Source organism: Colius striatus, chromosome 9, assembly GCF_028858725.1.
Source record: "Colius striatus isolate bColStr4 chromosome 9, bColStr4.1.hap1, whole genome shotgun sequence".
NCBI classification, from domain to species: domain Eukaryota; kingdom Metazoa; phylum Chordata; class Aves; order Coliiformes; family Coliidae; genus Colius; species Colius striatus.
In genome coordinates, this window is record NC_084767.1 from 11,127,369 (window position 1) to 11,154,856 (window position 27,488).

General features: G+C 39.9%; 1 protein-coding gene across 1 annotated transcript; it reads left to right on the forward strand.

Moving 5' to 3' along the window:
• Window positions 1-256: 256 nt before the first annotated feature.
• LCP2 (lymphocyte cytosolic protein 2) lies at window positions 257-26,816 on the forward strand. Its single transcript, XM_010199605.2, has 21 exons — window positions 257-563; window positions 3,932-3,994; window positions 6,575-6,621; window positions 13,248-13,313; window positions 14,318-14,349; window positions 14,521-14,555; window positions 15,264-15,462; window positions 16,166-16,266; window positions 17,297-17,366; window positions 17,578-17,661; window positions 18,411-18,436; window positions 18,526-18,545; window positions 18,652-18,756; window positions 19,557-19,587; window positions 20,228-20,240; window positions 21,182-21,302; window positions 21,952-22,001; window positions 22,834-22,937; window positions 23,512-23,589; window positions 25,186-25,338; window positions 26,027-26,816. The coding sequence occupies exons 1-21, from the start codon at window positions 486-488 to the stop codon at window positions 26,147-26,149; spliced, it is 1,599 nt and encodes a 532-aa protein (XP_010197907.1). The 5' UTR covers window positions 257-485; the 3' UTR covers window positions 26,150-26,816.
• Window positions 26,817-27,488: the final 672 nt, after the last annotated feature.

A 27,488-nucleotide genomic window follows, 5' to 3' on the forward strand; every position in this document is an offset into this window, starting at 1 on the left:
CTTCAGTGGTGGGACTTGCCTGTGCTAGACTTGCACAGAAGCAGGAACCAATGTCTCTGGAGATGATATGCCAATATTTTTATACTGTGTTGTGTAAATACATAGATATTTGTGTATGTATTTGCAAGCAAATAGGGTCCATACGAGCTTGCTTATATGCAACAAGCAGAAGGTTTTCAACACTTTGCTGTGCTTCCTTGTTTACTTATTTATATGCAGACAAAGGAAGTGGTAAGGCTGACTAGCTGACAACTTTTCTGTGAAGAGACCATTTTGTGTTACAGGAAGCAGTGCCTCTCTTGGATGTCCTAACGCAGCTCTAAACTGAACCAGAAAAAAACCCCCAGTCTTAACCAGAAGAAGCTGGGCATTAGGCAAGGAGCCACTGGACCTGCTGGAGGTGGTCACACACAGGGAGTATATGGCTGTTTCATCCTTAGTACTGCTATGAATATTCTCTAAGTGCCCGGAGGAGAACATTTGCGATGGATTTGCGAAACATTCCCTACCGCTCAGACGTGGTTACGTGGAACCCAGATGACTTAGCAGAGTACTTCAGGACAGTAAGTTTAACTGTGTTTTGTCTTTGTGTGATGGGGAGCAAACTACTGTAACATGCTACATTTACATGTTTTTATAATGGACAAAGCTTGCTGCAAAACTCGAAGCAAAACAGCTGACAATTAAGAAACTGAAGTGGCCAGTGAGATCTATAAATGAATCTTGAAAGTGGCTTTTTAATTGGGTATTGGATAAACAGGGTTTCAGAGAAAATAAACACTTCAACAATTGCTGATGGAACATTAACAGCTGTAGGAGGCATTAACAAGTGAAGGTTACAAGTTTTCTAAGTGTTCAACGATTTTCAGAAGAGAGAATTTTTATCATCCGCTCAGTGTTCAATAGATGAGCCTCTGAATGTCTTTGTTAACCAGAGTCAGGAGAACCCAGCCAGGGTTAACAATAGGGGCTACACAGACTCCTAATTTTTTTAGGCTCAGATGGAGAAACCTTTTGCCTTTTGGTTTTACTTCCCTATTCTAGAACTTCTTGGGCAAAACTCGTGGCTCAGGATTACTAGCTACCCCTTCTTTCCTGTCACTGTTGCTTCTGCCACTGCTTTGTGTGACTAGCTGGGAACTTCTGTTCCTTTTGACATCTTTTTTACATGTGATGATTTATAAATTTCATTTTACAACACAAAAGAGTTTCCACACCTAAGGAAGTATTTCTCTTCAAAGACAATACAGGAATCCACTGACAACACAGATGCTGTGCACAGCAATGCTGACACCTCTGTTATTGCCCATGAATGTGTAACTGAGCCAATTTTCCTTACATTTCATTTCTGTGTGTTCTCTGTAAGTTGCTCCGTTTTTCAGCTCACACCAGAGACACTGCTTGCTCCATCTCCCTTGCATCTGAATACGTTCCTCCCAAAGTCCAGAGCTGTCAGCCTGGAATTCAGCATTCAGATCAATCAGATCATTTGGGAAGATTTTCAAATAACGCCAGTAGAGCTGGTTAACTTCCAAGTGAGCTGTCAGAATAGACCTCTAAAACTGGAACAGTTTGGGTTTCATTTTGAAATCATGCACAATGTATTGTTTCAACAACTGCTATAACCCTAAGAGAGTTTTCTTTGGGGAGTTGAGGCAAGTTTGATACTAGAACACAAAACTAGCTACTGAAGACAAGCAGATCAAACACAAGGTCTATGTCTACCAAACCTCCAGAGGAATGAAACTGCCAGCTACTTACAAACCTGTCAGTTTAGGGTGCAGGGGTTAGAGGCACAGGAAAGTGAAACGAAGAACTGGAGATGGAACAGATGAGATCATTATCAACAGGCAAATGCAGACAAATACAAAAAACATTACAGCACTGGTGTATGCCAGCTTGGATCACCATTTCCATGAGACTAAGAAGGGAAATGGCTACCTGAAAGAGTTGATAGCTATATTCTTAATGGTGAGAAAAGGATTAGTTTAAGTTCTATCATAACTGATTGGTCCTGGTTACATGAAATTTCAGGTGCCTCCCCTCTGCTGTTCCAGATATCCCCCAAACAGAGGTAATTTTGGCATTCCATTTTTGGGGAAAAAGCTAAAGTCATCATAAGTGATCAGATCCTTTCCCCAAACAAATTCATACCACTTCCCTCACACATATCATTAACAGGTGGGATGTTAAACCTTAGAAATGCTTTATTTGCATCTGACTAATTATTTCACCTGCAGTCATAGGGGCAAAGTCCAAGATTCAAGTCCAAGAGGGATAAGCAATCTTTTTCCCTCCTAAATCAAGATAATTGTGAGATGATTTTCAAAGGACAATCACATTCAAGTTTCTCACTTGAAGTGTTTGGTCCTGACACAGGGCAGTAGTAAGGTTTTTGTCACCTCATTGGTAGCTTATACATTCATATTAGCAAAATTCAGCCAGTATACACATCAATAAATTGTGTAACAATACCATGGGGTGTTACCAGCATGAATAAAGTCCTCAGCCAAATAAGAACTTTTCATACTTAACAGTAATAACATCTAATTTATGATCCTAGGTGTGTTCACTTAAAGCCTAGATTCATTTAAACCCTGTATTCAAAATAGGGAAGGACCAATAAAGATCAAACCTTCAAATCATTTTTAAAGACTTTCAGTTTTTTCTCTTAGAAAAGGCAAAGTTGTATCTTTACTATCCCAAGAGTTATTTGAACAGCTAAACAGTACTTTTCAGCAGTTACTTTAAGAATGAGATTAGGTCACACTGATCTCTTCTACCAAGTATAGCAGTTGCTCCCTGCTGCACACAGACTTGTGCTGGTAACATCCTGACAGCTCTCACTGTATGAAAGAGACATTAGTTACAGGTTTAAGTCCTCAGTCTACGTGAAAGCCTTAATGAGAATCCCAACATATTTGGCAGAGTTAGGTCTGCTGCTGCACATGAAACTTAAGGCGGCTCCTACAAAATACTCTCTCAGCTGTTACAAGATTACTCCTTAAAATAGAATGAATAGGATAGAAATAAGAAAGGGCATTATGCTGCCTCTGAGATACTCTCTGCTTTACGGGAGTTACCCCAGCAGTACAGGACCATTTCTGTGCATGATTTTCACTGAAGTTTCAGGTCATTCCTCTCTTCTACAGGCTCCAAAAAGCCACTGTCTATCCACTCTTTGGATTCCTTCTGCTATGGACTCCATCAGCTTGAAACTGAAAAAATACATTCTAGCCTGATCAGAAAGATAAGCTGTATTCTCACATTCTGTTCTTGCTCTTTACATTAAAAAAGACCTTAAGACACCCACTGGAAACATTTAAGAGTCATGTCTTGCTAAATGTGGCTAGGGTGGGGTTCTGTTTTTTCTTTGGGTTTGGTTTTTTTTTTGCCTAAGTCCCCCAAATTACTGTTTAAATTCTTGCCTGGTAGGATCAGGAGCTTTCTTTTCTTATGCTGAGATGCTACTGTAAAACACAATGTTGTGGAAAGCTTTTCAAATACCCTAGATGATTTCCAAGATTAACAATTGACATTTCCACCCAGAAAAAAAGAAGCTTTTTGATCACAATAATGAATTCACCAACTGGCATCAGGGCTTCAGTATTCCAAGACACTGAGGGCTTTAGTGTCTTGTTTTCTAAGTGTTCCTCACAGTCAGTACCACAACTACCCATTTGCCAGCTATCTCTTTGGTCCAGGCAACTGTGAAGTGGTTTTTAAAGGAGAGGAATGAAGATTCAAATCCTCAAGTCCATTGAAGAACCTTTGTCTTTTAAATCCAGGTTTAGAGAACAAATTGAGCAATTTAGGTTCTAGCATGAAAAAGGGTAACTTGAAACATCCACTCACAGTTAGCCATATGTCTAAGGATTTTGATCCATTCTTATAATTAAGGGTGCAATCATCATCTTGTTTTCATTGACAGTTAAAGTATAAGGACTGTGAGAAAGTCGTGAGGAAACACAGCATAAATGGACAAAGGTTTTTGGTAAGTACAGCTGGAAAATTCCTTCCTGTCAAATTCCAACCCAGTGATTGTTTTGATGACTCTTTACTTTCCATGAGCAGATGCCAACCACTCAGAGAAGTAAATACCTTTGCTAAAACCAGCCAGGCACTGTGCTTTGAATGTGGAACCCTGGGAAGCCCAGCATGTTATTTCATATGCATATATTTTAGGGTAACAGGGAAGTTCTAAAAACCACAATCCTATCTTGAATTCATGTCTTCCTTTATAGGAAGTGCTTGTTTTCAAATACTCACCACAGAAAACTCACATTTATTAATTTTCTCTCCTAGTAAAGACAACACAGACCTGGTCAGAATTACTGACTTTCTATTGCAATCACTCTTCCATGTCTCTACAGTTAAAATTAGATTTCTTCTGCAGCAGTACACAAAATCAATGACTTTTAAGATCACCAAAAGTAGTAAGCAAAGTCCCAAGGGGTTTAAATCAACATTGCTCCAGGCTTTTCCACCACAACTTGGCTTAACTTTGGAGAAGCTGCCAACTTCCATTGACATAGCTGCTGCTTTCAGGTCTGAAATACACACCCATGAAAATGTGTAAGGGCTGTTATTCTTAGTTCTATTTTCTTCACAAATATTAACTATTCTGTTTTCTTCAACAGCAGTCATGATGATCATCTGTATGATTGGCCACAGTGGTGAAATTTATGCACACCTCTTTCAAAGCTTTCTCTCTTTTTATGTGTTTGTCCTAATGTATCAAGGTTTTTTGACTTTTCATTGAAATGCAACATAAACATTTTCAAGCACAGAATATTACACCTCCCTAGTAGGAGGAGGAGCCAGAATTATTCCAATGTGTGTCAAAAAGTTTACTCTGGTAACCCCCAAGAGATTCTCCTTAGCTCAAGCACTAAGGATCTGTGGCTGGAGTGGGACTTCTGGCTCTGGAAGCAATATGAAATCCTGGAAGTTTGTGAATTACAAACAACAGGAGCAATAACTTTGTGATTTCTAAGTGCTTTTTGTAATTTCTCATGATTTCCAGGGTGTTTCTGTAAATGCATAGCTCAGGGTGCAGCATTTCTTCAGAAGCATCCTACCAGATTCAAAAGATGATCTTTGGTTAAGTAAGCAAGCAGCTGCTCACATCTGCTGAGACTGGTAAACTTTTGACCTACTTGTCAATTGTACAATGCAGAAAGGTTTCACCTGTTACACAGAACAACAAAGGAGCCCTTCAGTGGAATATTCTAGAGTTCAATGCACTCTGGAAAAAAAAGAAGCTTCTCTGAATGAATGGTTGTTCTAAGAAATACCTTTCTACATTTGATGAGTTATTGGTAACTGCCAAATTACACTCAGACAGAAGAAACTGTGCAGACTGAGCATTTGCAGGTTTTGTATCTAGTACCAGATCTCCATGGTGAACCTGCCTGCAAAAACGTTACTGTCTTATTCATCAGAATAACATCCTGGTTTCAAAGTCACGTTTCTTTCTCCACGGGCTGCCACGAGCAAAGTCTAAAGGGGATGTAGTAGGAACAAAACCAGAGGGATTCTGTGTGACTTGTTCTAATCAAATCCTCTAATATTTAAAATGACAACATGGCCCTTTCATGAGTTTAACCCCACAACATTTGTCAGGTTTATCACCAGAACAGAATTCCAGAGAGAAGTTTTAAAAGTCTTTAGAAAGAAGATCTGTTTCTTCAGTAAATCCTGCAGGATATTTCCAAAATGGGAGTAAATGTCTTTTCCCCCATTTTCCTCCTGTGAGTACTCCCAGAGGCAAAATGGTGCTGGAAAGCACAGCTAGGATTTGTTTTGTCCTGAAAATCATTGATAGCATTGTAAACCAATGTGTAATTACAGACTTCTTATTCTTGGCAGTAAGAAAGACAGAAAGAAACAGACTATCATCCATGTTTCAAAGAGAGTTCCTAAAGCTTGTGACTAAACAAAACACTTTCTCCAGAGTTTTCCTAATGCACTTATCTGTCCTAAACTTGGAGCTGCACGTGAGAGAAGAGAGGATTTTACTCTCTTGGCAGGAGCACCACTAGAGCTCTCAAGGCTTAGCATATCCCAGCTCTGTCAGGAGTTCTAACAGGTTATATTGAGGTTGAAGGGGGAAGCAACACTCTCTCCTCCATTCCATTTTCTATAAAGATTTTCATTAGGCTGTCAAGGCTTCTCTTAACTCCAAGGAGTTTTCCAGTTACATCTCCACTGGAATATGACTTTACACACACAGTGATGTTACAGACAACATTCTTCACAGAGAACTCCAGCAAATGTGCTCTCCTTTAACATGTACAGTCTTACCCTGAAACTTTGTCTGAATTCACTATGCAGACATGGAGAAACTGAATGCATCTAGCTTCTGAAGTCACTTAAACACCATATTTTTTTTTTAACTGTACTAGAAAGATATGAAAGAAAATAACAGAAAATCAGGATCTGGGGTAGCAGTTTGCCTTCCCTACCAGGACCAGCCCTTTGCAAAGGGGTATTTTTGAATAAGCAAACTTCTGTAAGCTGCAGGGTGTTCCATGGACAATGTTGTGACCTACACCATGTGCTTCCTTTGCAGAACATGTCTGAAAATGATATTCAGAAGTTTCCCAAGCTCAGAGTCCCGTAAGTAAAGCCAAACCAATCTAACATTAAAAATTACCTTTCCTGGTCTGCAGTGAAAACTGATAGAAATACCTAGCAAATGATTTGCAAGCCATTAGATAGAGACCTGTTTATTGCAGTGTACTGACAGAAAAAGGAGGAATGTCTCAAAATAATAGAAGTGCTCCCATGGCTGCTCAAGTCGAATGATACAATACAGACAAAATGTCTGGGGATGTTCAAAAGTAATAAAGCATAGATTCTTTGACTGGCTGACAGCAGCTACACAAAGAGTCACAGAAGGTTTAGGATGGAAGGGACTCTAGTTTCAACCCCCCAAGATTAAACTTTTTTGCAAGTATTACCTTCAAAAGTATGATTTAACCATTCAGTGCTTAACTGTTAACTGTAACTCAAAGGAAAAGGAAATGTCACGTATGTAGGCAACAGCTGAGGAGTTCAAGCATTCATCACGTGCTTTATCTTTACATAGGTGTTAAAGATAAATAAGGTCAGAACATTTCCTTCTGTGTTAAATGGCTTTCCTTAGCTCCTGGGGTTTAGTTTTGACTTTGTCTGAATAGCTTTCATAGTTTTGTGTAAGTTACTAAATGAAGAACAACAATCTCATGAAGTCAATACTGAGTAACAGCTAAATTAGCTGCTTCTAATATTTCATAGTGAAAAATGAAGGAATTCATTTTGCTATGAGTTCTCTGGTACATATTTAAGCTGGAAGTTAGAATGTTCCTAACAAGGAGGCACATGGAGCTCTCCATTGTCTTCTAAACCAAGTAAGGAGGAACCAAAAAAGGTCCCAACACAGCTGTTCCCATGTTGTTCATTTCTCAGTCCCAGTCTCCCTCCCTCTCTGCATCTCTTGATTTTGCTGCAGGAGATGCAGTCTGTTTTCTGAGGCATCACAGCTTGTGTGAGATGTTTTAGTGAAGGTCAGATTACGGAAAGATTTTGAAAGGCCTGTGTGGTCTGTCACATTCATGCTCTTACAGGTCAGCTGGTGGCTAAATCTGAGGGCAGGAGAATGTCTCTGGGTCAGATAAGCAAGGAGTTGAATTTGAAAGCCTGGGACAACTTGTTAAGATTACATACATATTTTCACACAATACATTTCCTGATAATAGGGATTGGTGGTGTATGATGTGTTAGTAAGGGGGCCCAAGTGCTAAAAGATACAGTTGCCCTGATGTTTAAGCATTTTTGAATGCACTATCAATTAAAAGCAATGCTTAACTATGGTCACTGAGACTGGGGGACCAGAGTTACTCCTCACATTATCTGTGAAAAACCTCATTTTCCCATACTGTAGAGCACATTGTTGGTCATTCTTTGATAATTTGCCACTCCTTTGGCACAACTGCCTTGTGTTCTCCTTGTTCAAACTTCTAATTCTGACAATTTTTAGTGATTTCCTTTCAAATTTGTCAAAAGTGGTCAGTAGAAGGTCTAACACCCACACACAAGAGATGGTAATGTCATAGGTGAACAGCTGAAATGAAATCTAGCAATGTGGAGTTGTTCCTATCTCCTTGTGTGATCTACTGGTATCTCAAAAATGCTTTGAAAACTTGATTTTCACCACCCACTTACCTTGCAACACTCTACCAGAAAGGGACCAGCCTTTCAGAATCAGATCTTTTGGGTTTCTCTACAAGAAGTGAACCTGAAATCAAGAGCTGTAAAAGAAACTTGGTGCACGACTTTACCCATGTATTCAGTTGCTTCAACTAATAAATTTGAATGAAGTTTCTGGAACTAATGCCCTTGTTGTCAGCTTTCTCCACACTCAGAAAGAGGGAAATAATTCACTAGGATATTGTGAATATACCTGGGAAAAGATTGGTGTGATATGAGGCTCTCCATGTTTAAAGCCAGACTAAAGTTGTGATGGGAAAGAGAACTGAGTGCCATTTAAAAGAAAGCCAATGAAACAACAAAAAAAACCCCAACAGAATAGATTCAGGGGTAGAAGAACTTGTTATTTAACAATTACTTCAGTATCTCCACACTCTCACCAAAACCAAAAGTGCTTGCCATAGGCTTCTGCTAGAACACATTCACACTTTAGTTTGATATCACAATGCAAACCTCACCCAGCAGTGTTTCTGCTAGCTGAAACACACAATAGCATGTTGCAGTTACAGCACCTGATAGTTAACAGTGCTAAAATCTGAGCATATTCTCTAAAGATGCTTGATACAAATAGCAAGTGTCACACTATTGACCAGGAGAACAAATAAAAGCCCATATACAAGAGAGATTGTTTTCCAGTAAGTTTAGCCGTGTTCTGCTGCCCTGAGGTACCCAGAGCAGGACCCAGCACTTGCAGCTATTCAAGGTTTGCAAACCACTACCTACATCCATACCAACCTCCTGAGCTGGGCCTGTGGTTTTACTAAATATGTATGTTTAAGCAAATCTACTGAGCAAGTTTTGAATAGAACTGTGTCATTAGGTGGGGGATGGTTCTCTGACTTTTCTAAGACTTCTGTCCCACTGAGAAGTTAAAATAAATAACTGTGGCATGACCATCAGCTTCAGAGAGCGGGTTACCATGAATGTAGCTGTCATCCTCAGCGAGAGACAGCATTATGGTTGACCTATTTGTTCAGTTATTAAGAGCTTAGCTCAGCTGCAACTTGTTTTCTTCAAGCATACACTATGCCTAACATTTGGTGTTCTTGTAACAATATGAAAAACTACTTAAAGATGTAGTGTTGATTCTTGCTGAGCTCGTTCACATTACTCTTGTACTTGCTGTATCTTATGAGAACCATTTAAGTCACTATTAATGTGACCAGGTTAACATACACACCTGAAGCTTCACAAACAACACTGCATCCTGAAAGAATGAGTACATTGGTGAAACAGGGAAGAGGTTTGGTATATTTTACTGAGTATATCTTAAGTATTAAATGAAACTCAGACCTAATCATGAGGGTGTGATTAACATTTTGATAAGAGATCTAATGAAACATAAGGCCAATACACAGCTTAATAGACAGATAATGGGAGTTCTCTTGTTGCTCATTATCCCTATTGGCAGCCACAGAAGGTCATAAAGGTTTATACTTGTGGATGGCAAATGAGTCTTGCAAAATATCTCAAAGTACATTCAACACAATGTGCCTTTCTTCATGTGGACAGAATTAATAAACAAGAAAAAACAAAGATCTCATTCAGAATAACACTGGTGGCTGGTTGACACCTGAACCATGATCTAAACATTGAAGTTAGTCTTTGCCACTCCTACTCTTTACTATCTTGAGATAAAGCAAAGGCTTTGAGTAAGCCAAGGTACTAATACAGGTTGCTGATGCCTTTGGCTGCCCTCAGTGGCATGTGGCTGGCAAACCTCAGATCTCAAATCTTCAGCCTTGTTCAGAAAGCTCATGGCATATCCCACAGCACTTGTGACAATTTCCAGGAACAAAAGAAGCCTCACTGCTCTAAAGTATGTAATTGCATCTGCCAAGCATGGTGAGAGTGCTGAGTTCTGAATGAAGCACATCCAGAGCCTACAAACACAGACCAGGCTGGAAGTCATTCTGCTTTTAGGAGAGTCAAAGTGCAAACCTAAAAAATAACAAATCTATGGTGCCCTTCTCTACAAAGGTATTCCTTGGGCAGAGTTGAAGGTGTGTGCACACAGGCTTTCTCGGGTGAGATGCCAGAGGTTGTTGAAAGGTTTAGAAGATAACTGGAATACTAATAATATTGGATCTGCCCAACAGACTTTTCTCCAAGGCCAAAACAAAGACTTCAACACAAAGCTGACTGTTCAAAACACAACTGTGCAACTTCCTGGTCCTTGAGGACTTTGCCTTCCATCTGTCTCACCCATCTTAAGTCCTTTATCCCAGGTAGAATGGATTCTACTCAGGACAATATCTCCATTACTAAGTGATCAAAAGCCACTTCTGGAGCACTGCACTGAGGCCTGGGTCTGTGCTGGAGTTTTTTACTTTTTACTTCCTGCCAGTTTTAAGCCAAGTGTCTGGTGGAGGAGGTAGAAAGAGAAAGAGAAGTCTGAGTAACATTTTCTGCAAGTGCTGTTGCCTTATCCTCTCCTATCATGCACTCCCACAACTCAGAAATGAGTGTGGTTTTGGTACTTCCTTCCTCCCATGGCTACAGACTCAGCAGCTCCGTGCACTGATCTGCTGTAATAATGTTGCTTGTAAAGCTTCATGATTCTAAACGTTGCTTTCTTCTAATAACCTCTCTGACCTATTGGTTTGGAGCACTTCAAATAAACTTGACAGTGCATTTTAAGCAAGAAATTATTACAATTTTTTGCTGCAATATAATCAACTTCTTCCTTTCAGTTTTTCCTCAAAACCCAGTGCAGGTCAATCCTCGGAGCAGCCAGCCCAGGTTTAGTCCAGAAAGCATCCAAACATTCAGCTCCCATCCATACCCATGGAAGCCAGAACTAAAGGAATGACTAGCTCTAAACAAAATGATTGCTTTTCTAGTTGAAAATAAGCATGATATTATGAAAGATCCTTCCTCTGCCTCTTCTACAGCAGAGAATAAGCCACACACAGGTTCTGTAATCCACTTCAGCAAAGCACCGCGCTGCACAGTGCACTGTTCACCCCGGAACACCCCCTGATGCTGCACATGGACTTGATTATCCACACAGCAGCCTCCTTATCACCTGCAGCAGAAGGAAATGGCTTATGCAGAAGTGTTGATTGCATGGGAGAGAAGAGCAAGACGAGTCCTACGCTTAGAACTTGGCATTTTTCTCGCTTTATACAATTGGCTTGTGCAATGATGTCAGATTTAGACAGCTGAAATCCTTCTGAAAAGATTCACATTTGTGCATGGGCTTATTTCAAAAGAGGCTTCAAAACAGAAAATGGCAGTTTTGTCTTAAGGAAATCAAAAACACATTCTTCACCTGCTTTTCTATTTTCATCCATTTTCATGGGTACATATCCTGAACTTCAAATTACCTTTCTTCATCCTTTTCAACAGCACAACCATGCTGATGTGAAATTAATTGTTCTCTGATTCTTGCAGGCAGCCTGCTCTGTCCCCACAATCAAACACAGCAACCCTATGCCTTGAATTTATCTTTGCATTTGAATTAAGAGAAATATTAGGAAAGCAGGAAGGGCAAGAGAAGGGATATTCAAATAATAGATTTTTATGATGTTTCAGGAAGGTTTTGGTTGTCTTATTTGTTAATATCAGGTCACTTGAATGCTTGTCTTCCTCAAGTCCCAGCCCAGAAAAGCAGTTAGACACAAAAGAGATGCACAAATGAGGTCATGTGGGAAAATAAAACTAGAGGATTATAATTGCTGAGTACCAGAAAAAGACACGAAAGAAGAAGAAAAACAAAACAGAGTGGTAACTGCCTGTTGCTAACCAAAGCTTTCATAATACTGGTATAAAGTTCAAATGACCAAATCTAAGATGTAAGGAAAAGAATTCAAAGTTACAATGAAGGTAAGATTATACAGAGCTTAGAGTCTGAGATAAACAGAGATGTTGACCTCGTGACTTTTATTTCTACAATTACTGTATCTGATAGAGCTCAGTCATAGAAGCTGGAAGTAAAAAGGGGTATTTGAAGCAGATGTACAGCAGCAATTTGCTTTGGCTGACACAGGACTTTCTCAGTGGGAATTTCCTCAAAAAGAAATGTCGAGAAATATTAAGAATCAGCCCATGACTCATCACGAGCCTTCTTTGAAAAAAAACCCTTCATTTGAAACAAAACAATTGCAGAGGCAAACTTCAGTACCAGCAGAGCAGAATTCTGCTGCTCTCAGTGCACTTAATTCTGTTCTGCTCAGTAATGCCAGTCCTTTACCCTCAGGGTTGTTCTAAGGGAGCCAGTCAACATCAAAACTCCCAGTCCCTGCTCTCTGTGATGCCTATGGGTGCATAAATGCTTGCTCCTCACCAAAATGTTACTCAAGATTGTATTTCATTGGTTGCTACCTCACCCTACTGCTGAACATAAAGGAAGCATCAGTGATAACAGACATCCACTTGGAAAAATCTCTCAGACATAAAGCTATAGTCTTACATATGTTCCATGAGTATTTCTGCCCTGCCAGTATTAGTTAGTATTTCTAACCCTGTTAAAATGTGGAACTAAATCTCCCTTTTCACATTCTTTAGTGGAGAGATTCTACATTACATATGTCTTGGTGGCAGAAAGGAGACAAAAAGAACAGAGAGCAGACACAGGGCACGTTTAATCCCTTCTTATGTAACCATAAGCTTGGAAGAAGATGTTTTCTGAAGCATTACCTCCTTTTTCCATGCAAGATAATACACAATCACCATTACTTAAAGCAGTGTTTTTGTGTATGATGTCTGTGACACCCAAAGTTTGTAAAGCTTGCTGCATTTATTGTTCCTTTTTAAACTTGATCCAACACCATGGGGTTTTATCTATGCAAAAAGTCTAGTTTTCAAGTGGATACACTGCAGTGCAGCTTTGCAGAAAGATGATCAATTCATTATTCTTGCCACATAGTAAATACTCATTCTGAATGATCAGACCCAATTCAGTAAATATGGGGGGACAGCAGCTAAGAAAATTACTAACTGAGATTTCAAGGAGGTTTTTTAAACTCTTGGTTTTTGTTTCTTTTAAATAGAATTGTAAGTAAACTAAGTCAAGAGATCAACAAAAATGAAGGGAGGCTATGTTTCCTTCCAAAATGGTAAGTAAACCAATCCAGCTTTCTTTCTCAAAGCTTTCAGATATATCTTTACTGGACTCTCTTCCATTTGATCAATAATACCTGGTTGCCCTGGTTTCAGCTGGGATAGAGTTAATTTTGTTCTTAGTAGCTGCTACAGGGCTATATTTTGGGTTAATGCTGTAGTGAATGTTGATAACAGAATGTTGATAACAGAGGGATGTTTGGTTATTGCTGAGCAGTGCTGCACAGCATCGAGGAAAGGAGCAAAGCCTGAGCCCATCCACACCCAATTCTTCTGCCACATCAAGAACCAAGTAACATAAAAGTCATGCAATTTTCCACCTGGGTTATTCTTTAAGAGTGCTATAAAGCTATAAGCACATATCATGGCACTAAAAAAATCACCACTAGTGCATTTCACAAACCTATGGGTCCTTACACTTTTTAATACATTATGACTTATCATTTTCTATCATATTCTTGCAATGGAAAAGGAGAAAAAACTGAAGAAGACTGAATGAGGAAAGAATAATTTCTATTAATATGCAATGGCAATCTAAGTCTTGTCTACATAACATGGTTTTACATCATCTGATAAAGTGATTTTGTACCTCTGTATTAACTAGAGATCAAATCTGCAATTGAAAACCATAAAAATATTCATCAAACCTAAAACTGCTCATGAACTTGACTTTCAGCAGCTTGAATGGAATTAGAAAGTTTCTATTTACAGGACTATCTGGCCTGATAAATGTGTTTACTGAGTCTCCTTGTCTCTAAACCCTCGATTTCAATGACTTGAATCTTTTTCAAGCCAGTTGATCTTACATTAGGAACCTGGATGTGAAATAGGTTAGAAGTAGTGTGGTTCTGGCATTTTGTGTGGAGTCAAAGGCACCCATATAAACTTCCTCCTACTGTTAAAGCTAACCATAATCTTTATTTGCAATAGGTTTTAGTATGCTCAAAATAGGTAAGAATTACAAATGGAAGGCATTGATTTGTTTGTGTCTTTGTTGCAGGGCCCACACACAAAAATACCCTGAAAATCCAGGTAAGTGTGTGCTCTAACTACTAAACTGTTTAAGAGTATTAAAAGATTAAGCTAATCCCTGCAGGACAGAGTAAATGGGAGGCAGGGGGGAAACCCAAAACAACAGGAAAAGATAAGAGCACAAACAAGTTGTACATGCTAAGAATCCTTTGCTTATGCTTCTCTGTGCAGGATACACTCAAGATGATGGCGGCTGGTCTTCATTTGTGAGTATCAGGATGAACAAAACCTATGGGTTGAATGGATTACCTCTTCTGTAAGGTCTATCATTTCTTGTTCTATCTACTTTGGGCAGCATGGATGGAGTGAGCAATGGCAGGGGAAGCAGAAAGAGAAGCAGGAGCATGAACAATTGGAGTAGCTGCCTACAAATTTCTGCACTGAGCAAATAACGTCTCCCAGGAATGGAAAGCAGAGCTTCAGAATGGCAGTTCTGTACCACTGCCTCAAGTAGAAGCTCACAGCCTATGACCTAGTCTCCACAGAACCTTAGCAGAATTCTCTGTGCCTATTTCAAGTTCTTAGAAGAGGTCAGGAAAGGAAAGGTTGTTATGTTATTCAATGGCTAATTCTTGCCTCTTTGTCCTCTAGAACTGATTTGTTGAGGAGTCTCATTTTTTGAAGCCAACTAGATTGCAAAAGTTCCTTTTGCCTTTTGGCAGAGAAAACTCATTGGTAAACATTGTTAGATGAAGCATGCAGAGCTGGCTAAAGGAATAAGCTGGTCTACACTTCAAGTTTACAAACATCTCTTAGGCTTGGACTCGTTCCTATGAGACCTGATCTAGGTTGACCTGTTTCTGCATGAGGGTTGGACAAGATGATCTCTAAAGGTCCCTTCCAACCCCTACCATTCTATGATTCTATGATTTAGTATCCTGTTACAGCATCCTTCTTTTGTGTGTATTTGCCAGGATGAAGATGATGACTATGAAAGTCCCGATGATGACCAGGAAAAGGAAGATGAGGCTGACTATGAGTCACCAACAGAAGAACCTGAGGATGCAGAACATGACAGCGATGGCTATGAGCCACCTCCATCCAACAATGATGAAGCACACCACAATGTCATATTTCCTGCCAAGTCACTTGCAAACAACACAGATTATATAGGTAATTACTAAAACCTCAGTGTTATCAATAATTTGCACACTATATTTTGACACATCATCAGCCCCATTTTAGGTGTCTGGTAATGGAAGAAAGAAGATTTTCCCTGAAAGTCAACAGTGTGGTTCATGAAGAAGTTTTAGTGACACACTTACAGCATGTTGGTGGTTTATGACTTTTAGAGATAAATTTTCTCCCTTTGACAAGCTCTGTTGGATTAAAGATTAGTTTTGTGTGATGTGTGCACTACTCAGCCTTTGGTTTGACTCTGCATCAAGTTAAACAGACGTGTTCACTGTACTTTAGTAGCATAACCTTGAACAGAGGACGTTGGCAGGACAGGGGCAACAAACTCAAGTGCAAATTGGGAAAAGAAAGAGATCAGCTTTCCCTGACTCTCATCTTACTTTGTCCAATCCTTCAGCAGCCTGCAGTTGAAGAGTCAAACGCAGGAGTACAAAACTGCCATTTAGGCTGGCTGGTGTTTCACACAGCCCCTGCACCTCACCACCGCAGGGAAAGACAAGCCTGTAACTCCCAGTGCAACACTGATCACAAAACAATGGTCTATTATATATTAAATCAATGGTTTTATGCTATATTAAGTATGCAGGTTACTGCAAGGGCTCTTTTCCATTAGAGATCTAATGAGAATGAAATAACCAAACTGTGTAGTTGTTTAGTTGGGGATTTTTGTTTTCTTTAGACAGACCTCCAACAACCAGATCACCACACCAGCCTCCAGTACCACCCCAGCGGCCTGGCTCATCCCCAGTACCAGCCTCATATATGGGAAGAGGTGCTTCTGTATGTTTCTTTCTTCATATTTTCTCTAATTTCTTTTGCCAGTACCTTCTTCAGTCCAATGCCCTTTTTCTTCAGATTGTATATGTAGAGGAAGAATTTTGGTCACCAAAATAGACTTGAACTCTGTTACAAGGTGCCTGTTTTTTCAAAGGACAATTAAATTTCACAGGACAAGTCTATTCAATTATTTCACATGACTTGGCTGTTTCTTCCACTGGAAATTTGTACCCACTTGTGAATGTCTCTCCCATAAATAGGTTCTTAACAGATGCATCTTTGTTTCTTTAGTGATACTTGTGAAAAGGAAAAAAAAAAGTTAATCCTTTCCAAGTTATACTTCTAGCAGTTGTCTAATTAGATTAAGAGCATACAGAAGGATAGGACACTGTACAATGGGAACCCTGATGACACAGACCTTTCCTTTTTTTTGGTACTGTGAATACTTTAGAACTGAAAGCTCTTGTGCTGTTTACAACTGGCACTACAGGTTGACTGCATGCCAAAACAGATGTACTATTAGACCTGCCTGCAAATGCTGAAAGGCATTTGTGGGGAGGAATCTAGGTTTGGTTGCAGGCATCTTTTGCAGCTGCTGGCAACATAATGCTGTTTAACCCCAGCTCTCCCAGTAACAAAGAGCAGTCCTTTCTCCCTCTGTCTCAGTCAGCAACAGTCAGTGACAGGGACTTATAGGTATTTCTCAACTTCAACTTTACATCCACTAATTTCAATACCAGTTTTCAAAACTAACACCTGCTGCACTAAAGAGACAAAGGCACAAAAGACACAACAGCATTGCCCTCTCCAAAGATAACATACCACTACATTATTCCTTGTGAGCAAAACAGATGTGTGTAGGACACTTTTCAGGAGTTAAGGCTCCTACTCCCCTTGCATTGAGCACAGTCCTATTTTTTATGCTGCACCAGTGACAAAAGATTTGCAGATGTGGTGTGGTGGTGTTAATATACTACAATTAAAAGAAGAAGGTGAAGATACACTTTAACCACATGTGAACTATTTGTTTTAGCTGCCACCTTTTCCTCCTCCACCAAGCAACAGTGACTTGAGTAGAGACAGAAATATTAAGCCTTTGAAACGTAAGTATATCTGGTTTTCTCTCTGCAAAGCTTTTCCTGCAGGCTACATAGCACTTCACTTTTGCCTACATCTCTTCAGCTTCACCCTCTTCTACTGTTCATATAGAAGTGTCATTTGTTATTCTAAGATGTAACACCAGTTTGTGGCTATGCAAAATAAAGATATATGGAGCTATACTGGCAAATTATCTTACAGAGCTTTTGTCTTTAGCTCCAGCTCCTTCTATAGACAGAAGCACAAAACCCCCACTGGATCGCCTTGCTCCACCATTTGAAAGAGAAAGTCCAGTATCAGGTCAGTATTTGCTTCAGTTCATATCAAGGAGAAGTTTTATCTGTTTGAAACATACCAGTTGGAATGCCATTCACGCCAAAGAACAAGGCTCAACCAAACTCCCTGTAATCCAATCACATACAAGATGATCTGTTTATGAATAAATAATGTGAGCAGGAATTATATCTAGAAAACAGCAACCCCAGCTCAGGAGCAGTTGAGCAGAAAGACATGGTGAGATCCCTGTGCCACAAAGGTTTGATGTAACAAGTGAGTGAACAAGGAAATGTTTAGTAGGTTACAAGAGGAAATCACATTTGCATGAAAAGCTAATGAAACTGCATCCATTACTGTCTGTAATTTGGCACCCAGACTTGAAAGAATGCTGAGAAGTGAGAAAAACATTGGAAAAAAGGCCTTTTTTCAGACCTGTAAAACATATTTTACAAAGCATGTGAAGAGACTACTCTCTGAGTTGTATTTATCATCTAAACACTTTCATCTGTTACATAATGGCTTAGCAGTATCCAGGAATTCAAAGTTGAACCATAGCAAATGTGACTGTGCCACTTGAACCATTCAGAAGAGGTATTGTAGTTTTGCCATCTCTTGCAAAGCCAAAGTGTTTTTCTGGCTTAAACCTCAGGACACTGAGTACTTCAAGCTGCAAAATTCCATTTCAGTGGTATTCAAAACTTGTTTGTTCCATAGAAAGTCAATTCACTGTCTTAACTTTCATGTTTTCTAAATGTAAGCTTTACTATTTCCAGGGAGGAAGCCAGTCATTCCTGAAAAGGTAAGGCTTTTTCTTTGGTGCTTATTGATGGTTTTCACCTATTTTGATGAAATTACGCGTTCTCTTAACTATTCCTTGTTGTTTTACAGCCTCTGACTTCACAACTAAGGTAAGAACTTTGCCTCAGGAAATGAGGCTCTCAATGCCAGTATTACCCTGTAATTTCTCAGCAAGCAGCTTTTTGCCTGTATTTCATCACCTTGCTCCTGCTTTAGATCGCTGGGGGAACAGCTAGCAATGATGTCAAAACCTCCTGTCCCACCGAGTGACAGATATGAAAGGGGCAATCCACCTCCTCTAAGGAAGCAAACTCCTGTGAAGTAAGTGTGCATTTCATTGACATTTCATAAAGGATGTATTAAATTTCACCAAAATATGGATAAACACCACAGGGGAGTATAATTAACTGCTTTAGGAATATGTAAGGCATGTGCTAGTAGCTACTTAGAAAAGCATGAATGCAGTAAAAGCTCTCTCCACTCATATCTGAAAGAGTCATTACACAGGGCAGGATTCACTTCCAGGTTGCACAAATACATGATCCATATGCTTTAAGATTTTTTAGGATGTTAGAAGAAGGAAGCTTTGCTTACCTACCGTTGCTTTTACTAGCATGCAAAACTTCTTCGTGGCAAACAGCATTTTGATGCAGAACCAGATCATTATCCAGCAGTTTGTAGATAACTTGTGGCCTCAAGAGTGTGACTGCTGAGAAAAAAAAGAGTAAGAAAGTATCTGCTAATCAGCCAGGATAATTTATCAGAGAAACAAGGACTGGAAGGCTTATCATGTGCCCCAGCAATGTTGCTGAGTACTATAAATGAGTTCAGAACTTGAAATCTAGTCATTGTAAAACTTGTTTCAAGCTCTAACCTTACAATCAATTAATTCATCAGACATTTTCCCTGTTGATAGAATCAAGGTGGGCTAAGGACCAGCAGAATGTCAGATTATGATTGAAAACTAGAATCTCAGATATTTTTGTGAGGAATGAAATGTTTCTACATTCATTGGGTCTGTCAAATTTACTACAAATGTATCTCTTGGTTGAAAACCTGGCTTATTGAATAAATAATATTCCACCTATGGGTCATGTTTTGTTTTCTCTGTTTCATTTCAGGCAGGGTTGGCCACCACACAAAAGATGTGAAGTAAGTATAGTCTCACCTCAAAGATTTAAAGGTATAGAGTCTACAGTAAAATGAAGTACCTGGATAAACTATTAATTCTGGTAATGGCAAACTCATTTCTTTTATCAATTATAATGAATACTCATTGATCTTCCATAGCACATGGTTTCTTTTTAAGCAGTTCCTCTATCTCAAGCTCAGATTATTGCCCAAATACTTTATCATAGAGAACAAGGAGAATAAGGGCAGAATTTTTTGTGACATAGGAGAAGTGATTTTGTTTAGTCTAGTTTTTTGGGGGGTTGGTTCAGCTTAAGCTGACCTAAAGCCTTCACTTTCACGTGACTCTGAGAGCCTATACTTACTAAAGGAATGAGAAAAGGTTGTATCTGCTGCAAGCTTCTGATTACTTTGGGTCAAGAACCATTATGGGACATCTACTGCACAGCTTATTTGTAAATAATGGCTGCACCTTCACCCAAGAACTCCAAAAATGATTTGGTGTTGCATGAAAACAGAAACATGGGCATTTTAGAAGGAAGTGACAGTAGAGTCCTTGTGTACTCAGAATTCACCAGCTGCCAGGATTTTGTATTGTAAAATATTCCCAGGAGCTGTGCTATAATGCATTGCTAATGTTTCTTTTCTTTTGGCTCCCCAGGAAGAAGATGACAGTAAGTATTTCTACAGTGATTTTTTTAAAAGCTCTATGTCTTTCTTTGTCATAGCTCTAAAAACACTGCAAAGATTGCAGAGTTGTTTCTTTAGAGCCTTTTTAAACAGTCAGGTGGTATCTTGACAGTCTGTAGCATGCTTATGTATGATTTATATACCAAAGCTGCAAAACAGAGCATATCAATAGCTAAGAGCTTCCTTCAGTCAGCCAGTTACAGGGCAGTAGGATTTCTTGTTCTGAACACAGGACATTTTACAGCTTTGTGAACTGCACAGAGCAGCAAACAGCGAGGCCTGTCCACCTGCTGTCCTCCCAGCCTTCAACTGAATGTTGGGTCAAGCACTAGTCACCTGTGTAATATTATTTACTCAAACAGAAGCAGAACTTGTTGCTTGCAATGTTAGTATTTATACATTCCTTCAGAATCCTGGTTCCAAAAATGAAGAAGGTAAAGTGATGTCATAACAGGAGCAGAACATTCTGCCAAGTCTCTACAAATTACCACTGTCTCTAAGACCCAGTCAAGAATAGGGCTATTGAACCTGTGCAGAGAGCAGCTAATCTGTTCCCCTCTTGTTTATGATGACATGGGAGAAATCTCACAAAGGAATGAAGTTCAAAAAGGTAACTTTAAATCCACTATGTAGAAGCAGCTAAGGTACCTACAGCAGGTAAAGTATCTGAATTGTGGCTTATCCAAAACAGAAGTTAGAGATTGTAAATGTTGCTTCAGCCTGTTCCTTTTACTTTTCATTTTAACACCTGATTTGAAGTTCTCAGTTGAGCATGTGAGCTTAGAATCTGTAACTAACACATCCAGGACATTTAATAGAGCAGTTTACTCCATTATATTTATCTAATTAAACAGCATTTCTTCATCCTATCTCATTTAAGAATACCTCACATAAGTTTTCCATTTCCTCCTCTTCCTCTCCACAGCTGCACCCCAAAGACCAGTGCCACAGCTATCTCTGCCCCCATACAGCACCAACACATATCCATCCAAATCCGTCAAGCCTCCACCTAAGCCAGGATCCAACAGCCTGCCTGGTGTAGAAAGGTTTGTTTCACCTATTATTGTGTCACTCTTTTTGAATCTCATTCTCTACAGTTTAGCAAATAATAGCATGTATGTGGCTCCATGGTTCTCAGGCAAACACAAGGTAACTACTTGAAGGAGTCCATTAATTTTCAGGCTATACATGCTAATTTGGGCCATTCCTACTATCAGGGAGAATCCTTCATATAGTTGAATCTCTGTATTCAGTGAAACAGATATACAGCCATAAAAGGAAATTGTACATTTTCTAACAAAAAGCATTAAAAAGGTACCCAGGAAGGCTCACAGCTCACAGAACTACAGAAAGGCTGAGGTTGGCAGGGACCTCTGGATGTCATCTGGTTTAACTCCCCTGCTCAAGCAGGGTCACCTATAGCAGGCTGCCCAGCACCATGCCCAGGTGACTTCTGAGTATCTTCAACCATGGAGACTCCACAGCTTTTCTCAGTAACCTGCTCTAGTGCTCAGTTGTTCTCACACTAAAAAAGCACATCCTGATGTTTGGAGGGAACTTACTGCGTTTCGGTTTGAGACAACTTCCTCCGGTCCTGTCACTGAACAGCACTGGAAAGTCTGCTCTCTCTTCAGAAATGTTGTAATAACAAGGCTGGGTTTACACTGACTGCTGGGTTTTCTTCTTTTTAAACAGTGCTAGAAACCTGTCTTCAAGTGGCTCCCTACCACCACGCTTACATCTAGGTTTGTATCCTGCATTCCTATGGTTTTGCACAAAAAATGCCTGCAGGCTGAAAGGTGGTTTCAGCACAGTTAACATAATCTCTTTTTTTCTATGGATGTTTCTGGTTGGAATGTGAAAGGAAAACTACCAAGTTCCTAAAAAGCATCTTGTGTAACTTAGTCTGAAACTAAGATGGTTTTCTTCCCCATGAAATTTGGGCTTACTGCCTGCTTAAACCATGGTCAAAGCTTCATAGAAGCTTCTTGTTCAGCATAGCTAACACTACTGAGAGCTGAGCAATGCCACCTGCAAGGCACTGTGGGGTACCAGTACTCTCAAAAAAGGGGAAAAACAGTTCCCATGTGAAATATGCTGCACATTTATCTTTAATAGCAAGTAAAAAATAAAGGAAGCTTAGAAATCAATTAGTTTACAAACCATTGTTTGCACAGGGTAAGAGCTGCCAGTGTTTTACAGTGACTTTTTTAGTTTCCACATGCTAAGAAGCCAAAGGATGCAAAGGGTCAGTGTTACCTCTGTCTTTAAAGAAACCAGAGATGCTTTCAACTGGGTAACTGTGGTATAGAAGCTAAAAAGATAAAAGCTTCATTTCAAGTTCATCTGATTTCAAGGAAACCTGAACTGCAAGCATTTAGTTAAAGTCCTTGTGCATCAAGGATGAACTCATGTAAAGAACATGGGTCTCGTATAAGGAGCCTAAATCTGAATTCAATTACAAATGTCTCAGTAACAGAGTGATGTATATTCTTCATGCCTCGTAAAATCAAGATCGTACACCCTGTATGCACTCCACAGGTTGGTTTATTTTCTTCTACTTTTATATCTTTGAAGGCAACAACAGCAGATCTCCTTCAAGAGGCTCAGCTGACCCAAGACCTCCGTTGCCAATTCCTAGCAGACAGACTGTTCACCAAACCCACACAGAGAAGGATGAGGTACAAAACAAGCATTAGCTGTAACTGCTAAACGCAGCAACTTTTCTGATTTCGACAGAGAATGTTTTTTCACAGTTGTTTTTCTGGGCAGCACTCAGTGCCAGGATGTTAGCAGGTACTTTCAGTTTCCTTTTCTGGGTCAAAATTTAGTGCCTTATTTTGTTTTCACCAAGAACAACAACAATAGCAAAAGCCCAGTAGAACAAAAGAAGAAAAAGACTTGTTTGCTGGATGACTTGTTTTGCACAATAACCAGCATTACACATTCAGTTCTCCTTCCACAAAATCTTGGGGATTAAAGAAATCAAAGCTAGCACATTCTAGCTTCGTGTGTGTGTATATTTTCAAACTTACCCAAGTGAGCAAAGTGTTTTAAGCTCATTTAGCACCACTTACCAGACAGCAATATAAACCACAATGGTCCCTCATGCTCGTACCTTTAGATGTTGCACGTAAACCCAAACACCTCTCACATTCCAATTTCTCTGTACTTGTTTTTGTGTTGTTAACATCACAAGCTGATTCATTGACAGCTGACTTTCTGCTTTATCCTCTCTCATTAAAACCCCCATAGGACTCACTAAATGATGAGTGGTACATTGCTTATGTGTCCAGGCCAGAAGCAGAAGCAGCTCTTCGAAAAATAAACAAGGTACCCTCTCATTTACTCTCTCACTTAAATCTTTGCTGATTCTCACCACCTCCCAGCTCAAGGTCCTTGCAGCCCTGTGGGAAGAGTGAAGGTAAATAACACAGTAAGGGTAGGGCCTCAATATAGATCCTTAGAGTGAGGGATTTACCTTGAGTGCCTTTCCTTACACAAAAGTTACACATTTGGTCTAAACCAGCCCTGAATGCTGTTTTTTTTCCATAATGACAGAGGACAAGTTATGTCTCTCCAGAAAGCAGTTTCACCTCATCTCTCTCTTAAGAGGAGTGACTTCTTCTCTGGAAATAGTTCTGTGTCATCTGTGAGGGATTTATTGCAATCACACCTCAAATACTGTTCAGTGTTGGGCCCCTCACTCACTACCACAGGGACACTGAGGGGCTGGAGCGAGGCCAGAGCTGGGCACTGGAGCTGGAGAAGGGGCTGGAGCACAAGGGTGCTGGGGAGAGGCTGAGGGAATGGGAGTGTTGAGCCTGGAGAAGAGGAGGCTGAGAGGAGACAGGAGCACTCTCTGACACTCCCTCACAGGAGGCTACAGGGATTTGGGGGTCAGTCTCTGCTCCCCAGTAATGAATGACAGGACCAGAGGAAATGGGCTCCAGTTGCCCCAGGGGAGGTTGAGGTTGGAGCTGAGGCAGAATTGTTTCCGTGAGAGGGGTGTCAGCCCCTGTGCCAGGCTGCCCAGGGAGCTGGGGGAGTGCCCAGCCCTGGAGGGATCCCAAAGCCGTGGGGCTGAGGTGCTGAGGGCCAGGCGTTAGTGGTGGGCTGGGCAGGGTGAGGGCAGTGCTGGGACTGCAGCAGCTTCAAGGGCTTTAACAACCAAAAGGATTCTATGATTCTAATTTCCATGTCTTAGCTTGAACTAGACAAGATGAATCCCAACCTTTTCTAGGCCATATTTAGCAGTAAAATGAAGTACAGACTCAAAAAGACATTCATGTGGAGATGAACCACATTGTACCCCATCACTGTGGGACATCTGTGTATGATACTTCCCAGCACATGCCATGAGCAGAAGACAACATGTACAGCATTTCAATGACTCATGCTGAGGTCCAGCTTATGAGATCACATCCAGTGCCTTTAAGAAAGGGTGTTTCAAAGGAAGACTTGTTAAAACAGACCTGAAGTGAAGAAAAGCAGAGAGAGAGGGAGAGAGAGAGAAAATACCACTGCATTTACCGAAACTACAAACACTGTCATCATTTTAGACTGTCTGTAAATAGATGACATAGGAACCTTAATTGACAATTAGCAGAAATTCACTTCTCTCCTGGTTAAAGTGACATGAGGTTTGGATTTGGTATTTTATTACCCTCCTTAATAGAGTCTCTCTCTCAGAACACCTTCCCTCCCTTCCCTAAAAGTTCGCATTTGTATCAGACAGGAAAGTTTTAAGCAGCAAATTGAAAAAGAAAACTGTTGAGAAATTACCTAAACTCTTCAATAGTGCAGGAAAGAGATTTCAGAGTGAAAAAAACAACAAACCTCTCAAAAGGCATGAATGCTTTAGCTAAGATTTGTTATGCTGATCAAAACCAGAAGTGATGTTTGTCTTTCATTTTTTTTGTCTTTCAGGATGGAACATTCTTGGTAAGAGACAGCTCAAGAAAAACTGCTACTCACCCCTATGTGCTGATGGTGTTGTACAGAGACAAAGTGTACAACATCCAGATTCGCTACCAGGAGCAGAACCACATTTATTTGTTAGGAACAAATAAAGGAAAAGAGGTACTATGTGTTTTTCACTCTACTTCCCCTAATCTCAAAGCTATCTCCTGTCTCACTCTGAAGTGTCAGGCTACTTAACCTGGCAGCTGTTTTCCTCTAGTGGAACTCTGCTTATTGTCTTTGAGTTACTCCTGATATATTACTACTGGAAGCAAAAACAGATTCTCCTGTTTGCACTCAGGGAATGAAGAGACAGTCTTGGAATGCAGCTATTAGAAATCCATATACTTGCTTAGGGAAAGTTTCTTTACCACTAAGATATCAGAAAAGGGAAATACACAGTTGAGAGCTAATCCCTGTTTGATTTGCTTATGTCCAGCAATACTGGGAGGGAGTCACTGGCACCAGAGCAACCCCTCAGCACACATCCTGCAGTTCTATTCCTGTCAGCACTCTTTGAATTAATCAGCCAACTTTTTGACCTTTCAAGTGCCATCCCCATGTCAAGCAGAACAACATCATCATGTTTTAAATGACCAAGATTGCATCAACTAATTATAAAGCATTGCAATAGGTTGTACACACATTAGCAGTTATTGAGCTACAGATTATGGCAGGAAAGAAAAACAGCAGGTCTGACAGCATTTAGTGGGCTTGATAAGACTGCTAAACCTTTAGAGTTTAGAAGAAAAACCCTTTTGATTTGATTAATTCTAAATGAAGCTGACTTTTTTTTCCCATCCCACAGGATTTTTCTTCTGTAGCAGATATCATTGACTACTTCCAGAGAACACCTCTTCTTCTCATTGATGGAAAAGACAGAGGCTCAAGAAACCAGTGCATGTTAAAATATGCTGCAGGACATGTTTAAATGAGCCCTTAATGAAGATCACATGTAGCACTGAAGCCTATTGAAGTTTGTCCATTTCAAGGTGTTTCCTTTTTCAGCAAACTAAAATCATGAAGTCATTTAAAATCCTTTTAAGGGGGAAAAAAGGACAATGATATTCTAAAATGATGCCTTAAATGCAGCACTCTATCATCAATCTGATTTTCCTACATTGTGTTTATTACTGTCCACTAATTATACAGTACATGAGAATTCTCTGCCTTCCAACATACATGTATCTTTTTGAAATGGTTTCCACTCCAAACTAGAGGACATAGAAATAAATACCAATACAAGGCTCTGCTTTCACGGGAAAAAAAAAAACAAAAGGAAGTTATTTTTCAGGTCAGAACTGCAGCAGCAATTATATTAATTGAAACAGAGTAGACCCAAACCTTATGAAAGCTGAGGAGTAGACAAAAGACAGTAACAGCCCAATTTCTCCCCACAATCCACTTGCCAATAAATCTAACTCTGGCCACTTTTATGAAAAGGCTGGGACTCTGACCTGGATCCTGAAGACATCCAGGTTTCAGCAACACCAAAACCATTCCCAATCCTGGATATGCAGCTGCCTGTCAAGATCTGTGTGTGTGTCACTCAGCTATGAAACTATCTTTGTTCACAGTTTTCTAGAAAAATAAAATCTCTCCAGATACCTTGTTCTCTCTGTCATACCACTGACAACTCTGATGGCAAGTCTTAGCCCACAAACTGGAATTAACCGTCCCCTGGAATCCTCTGGTCTCATTCAGAAACAGGCTTTTCTCTCTTAACTTAGACCTCTCTTCAGTTATGTCCTTCTGACTATAAATTAAGCAATCACTTTTTTTACAGGAGGCACATCAACAAGATTGTCATCATGTGTTTCTTAATTGGCGGCAAGAGCCCAATCACTTAGAAAGCAGACAGATACCATCAGACTAAACTCAGCTCCACTCATACAACCCTTTCCTGGCTTTACTGTCTTTTTTTCAAAGAAAACAGTTGTATTATCAGTTCTAAAACAAAAACTGAAACTGAGGACCACCAAAACACACTGTATCAAGAGGCTTTCCCCTCTCCTTTGTAAAGTAAGATCTTTCCAACTCTCTGCCTTGGCTTTCTAGTAAGCTTTGTCTTCTGGCAAGGCCTTGGTTTGCCTATGATGGTAGATTTTGTCGTGCTTTTTCTACTTTAAAGTCACTTGCATATCACTTGAAACACTTGAATCAAACTTTAAGTCAGAAAAACATCTCCCATATAGTGTGTAAAGCTTCTCAGATAAGGCATCCAGATTTCATAAAGAGTTTAATATTTATAAAACATATCTATTTCTCTT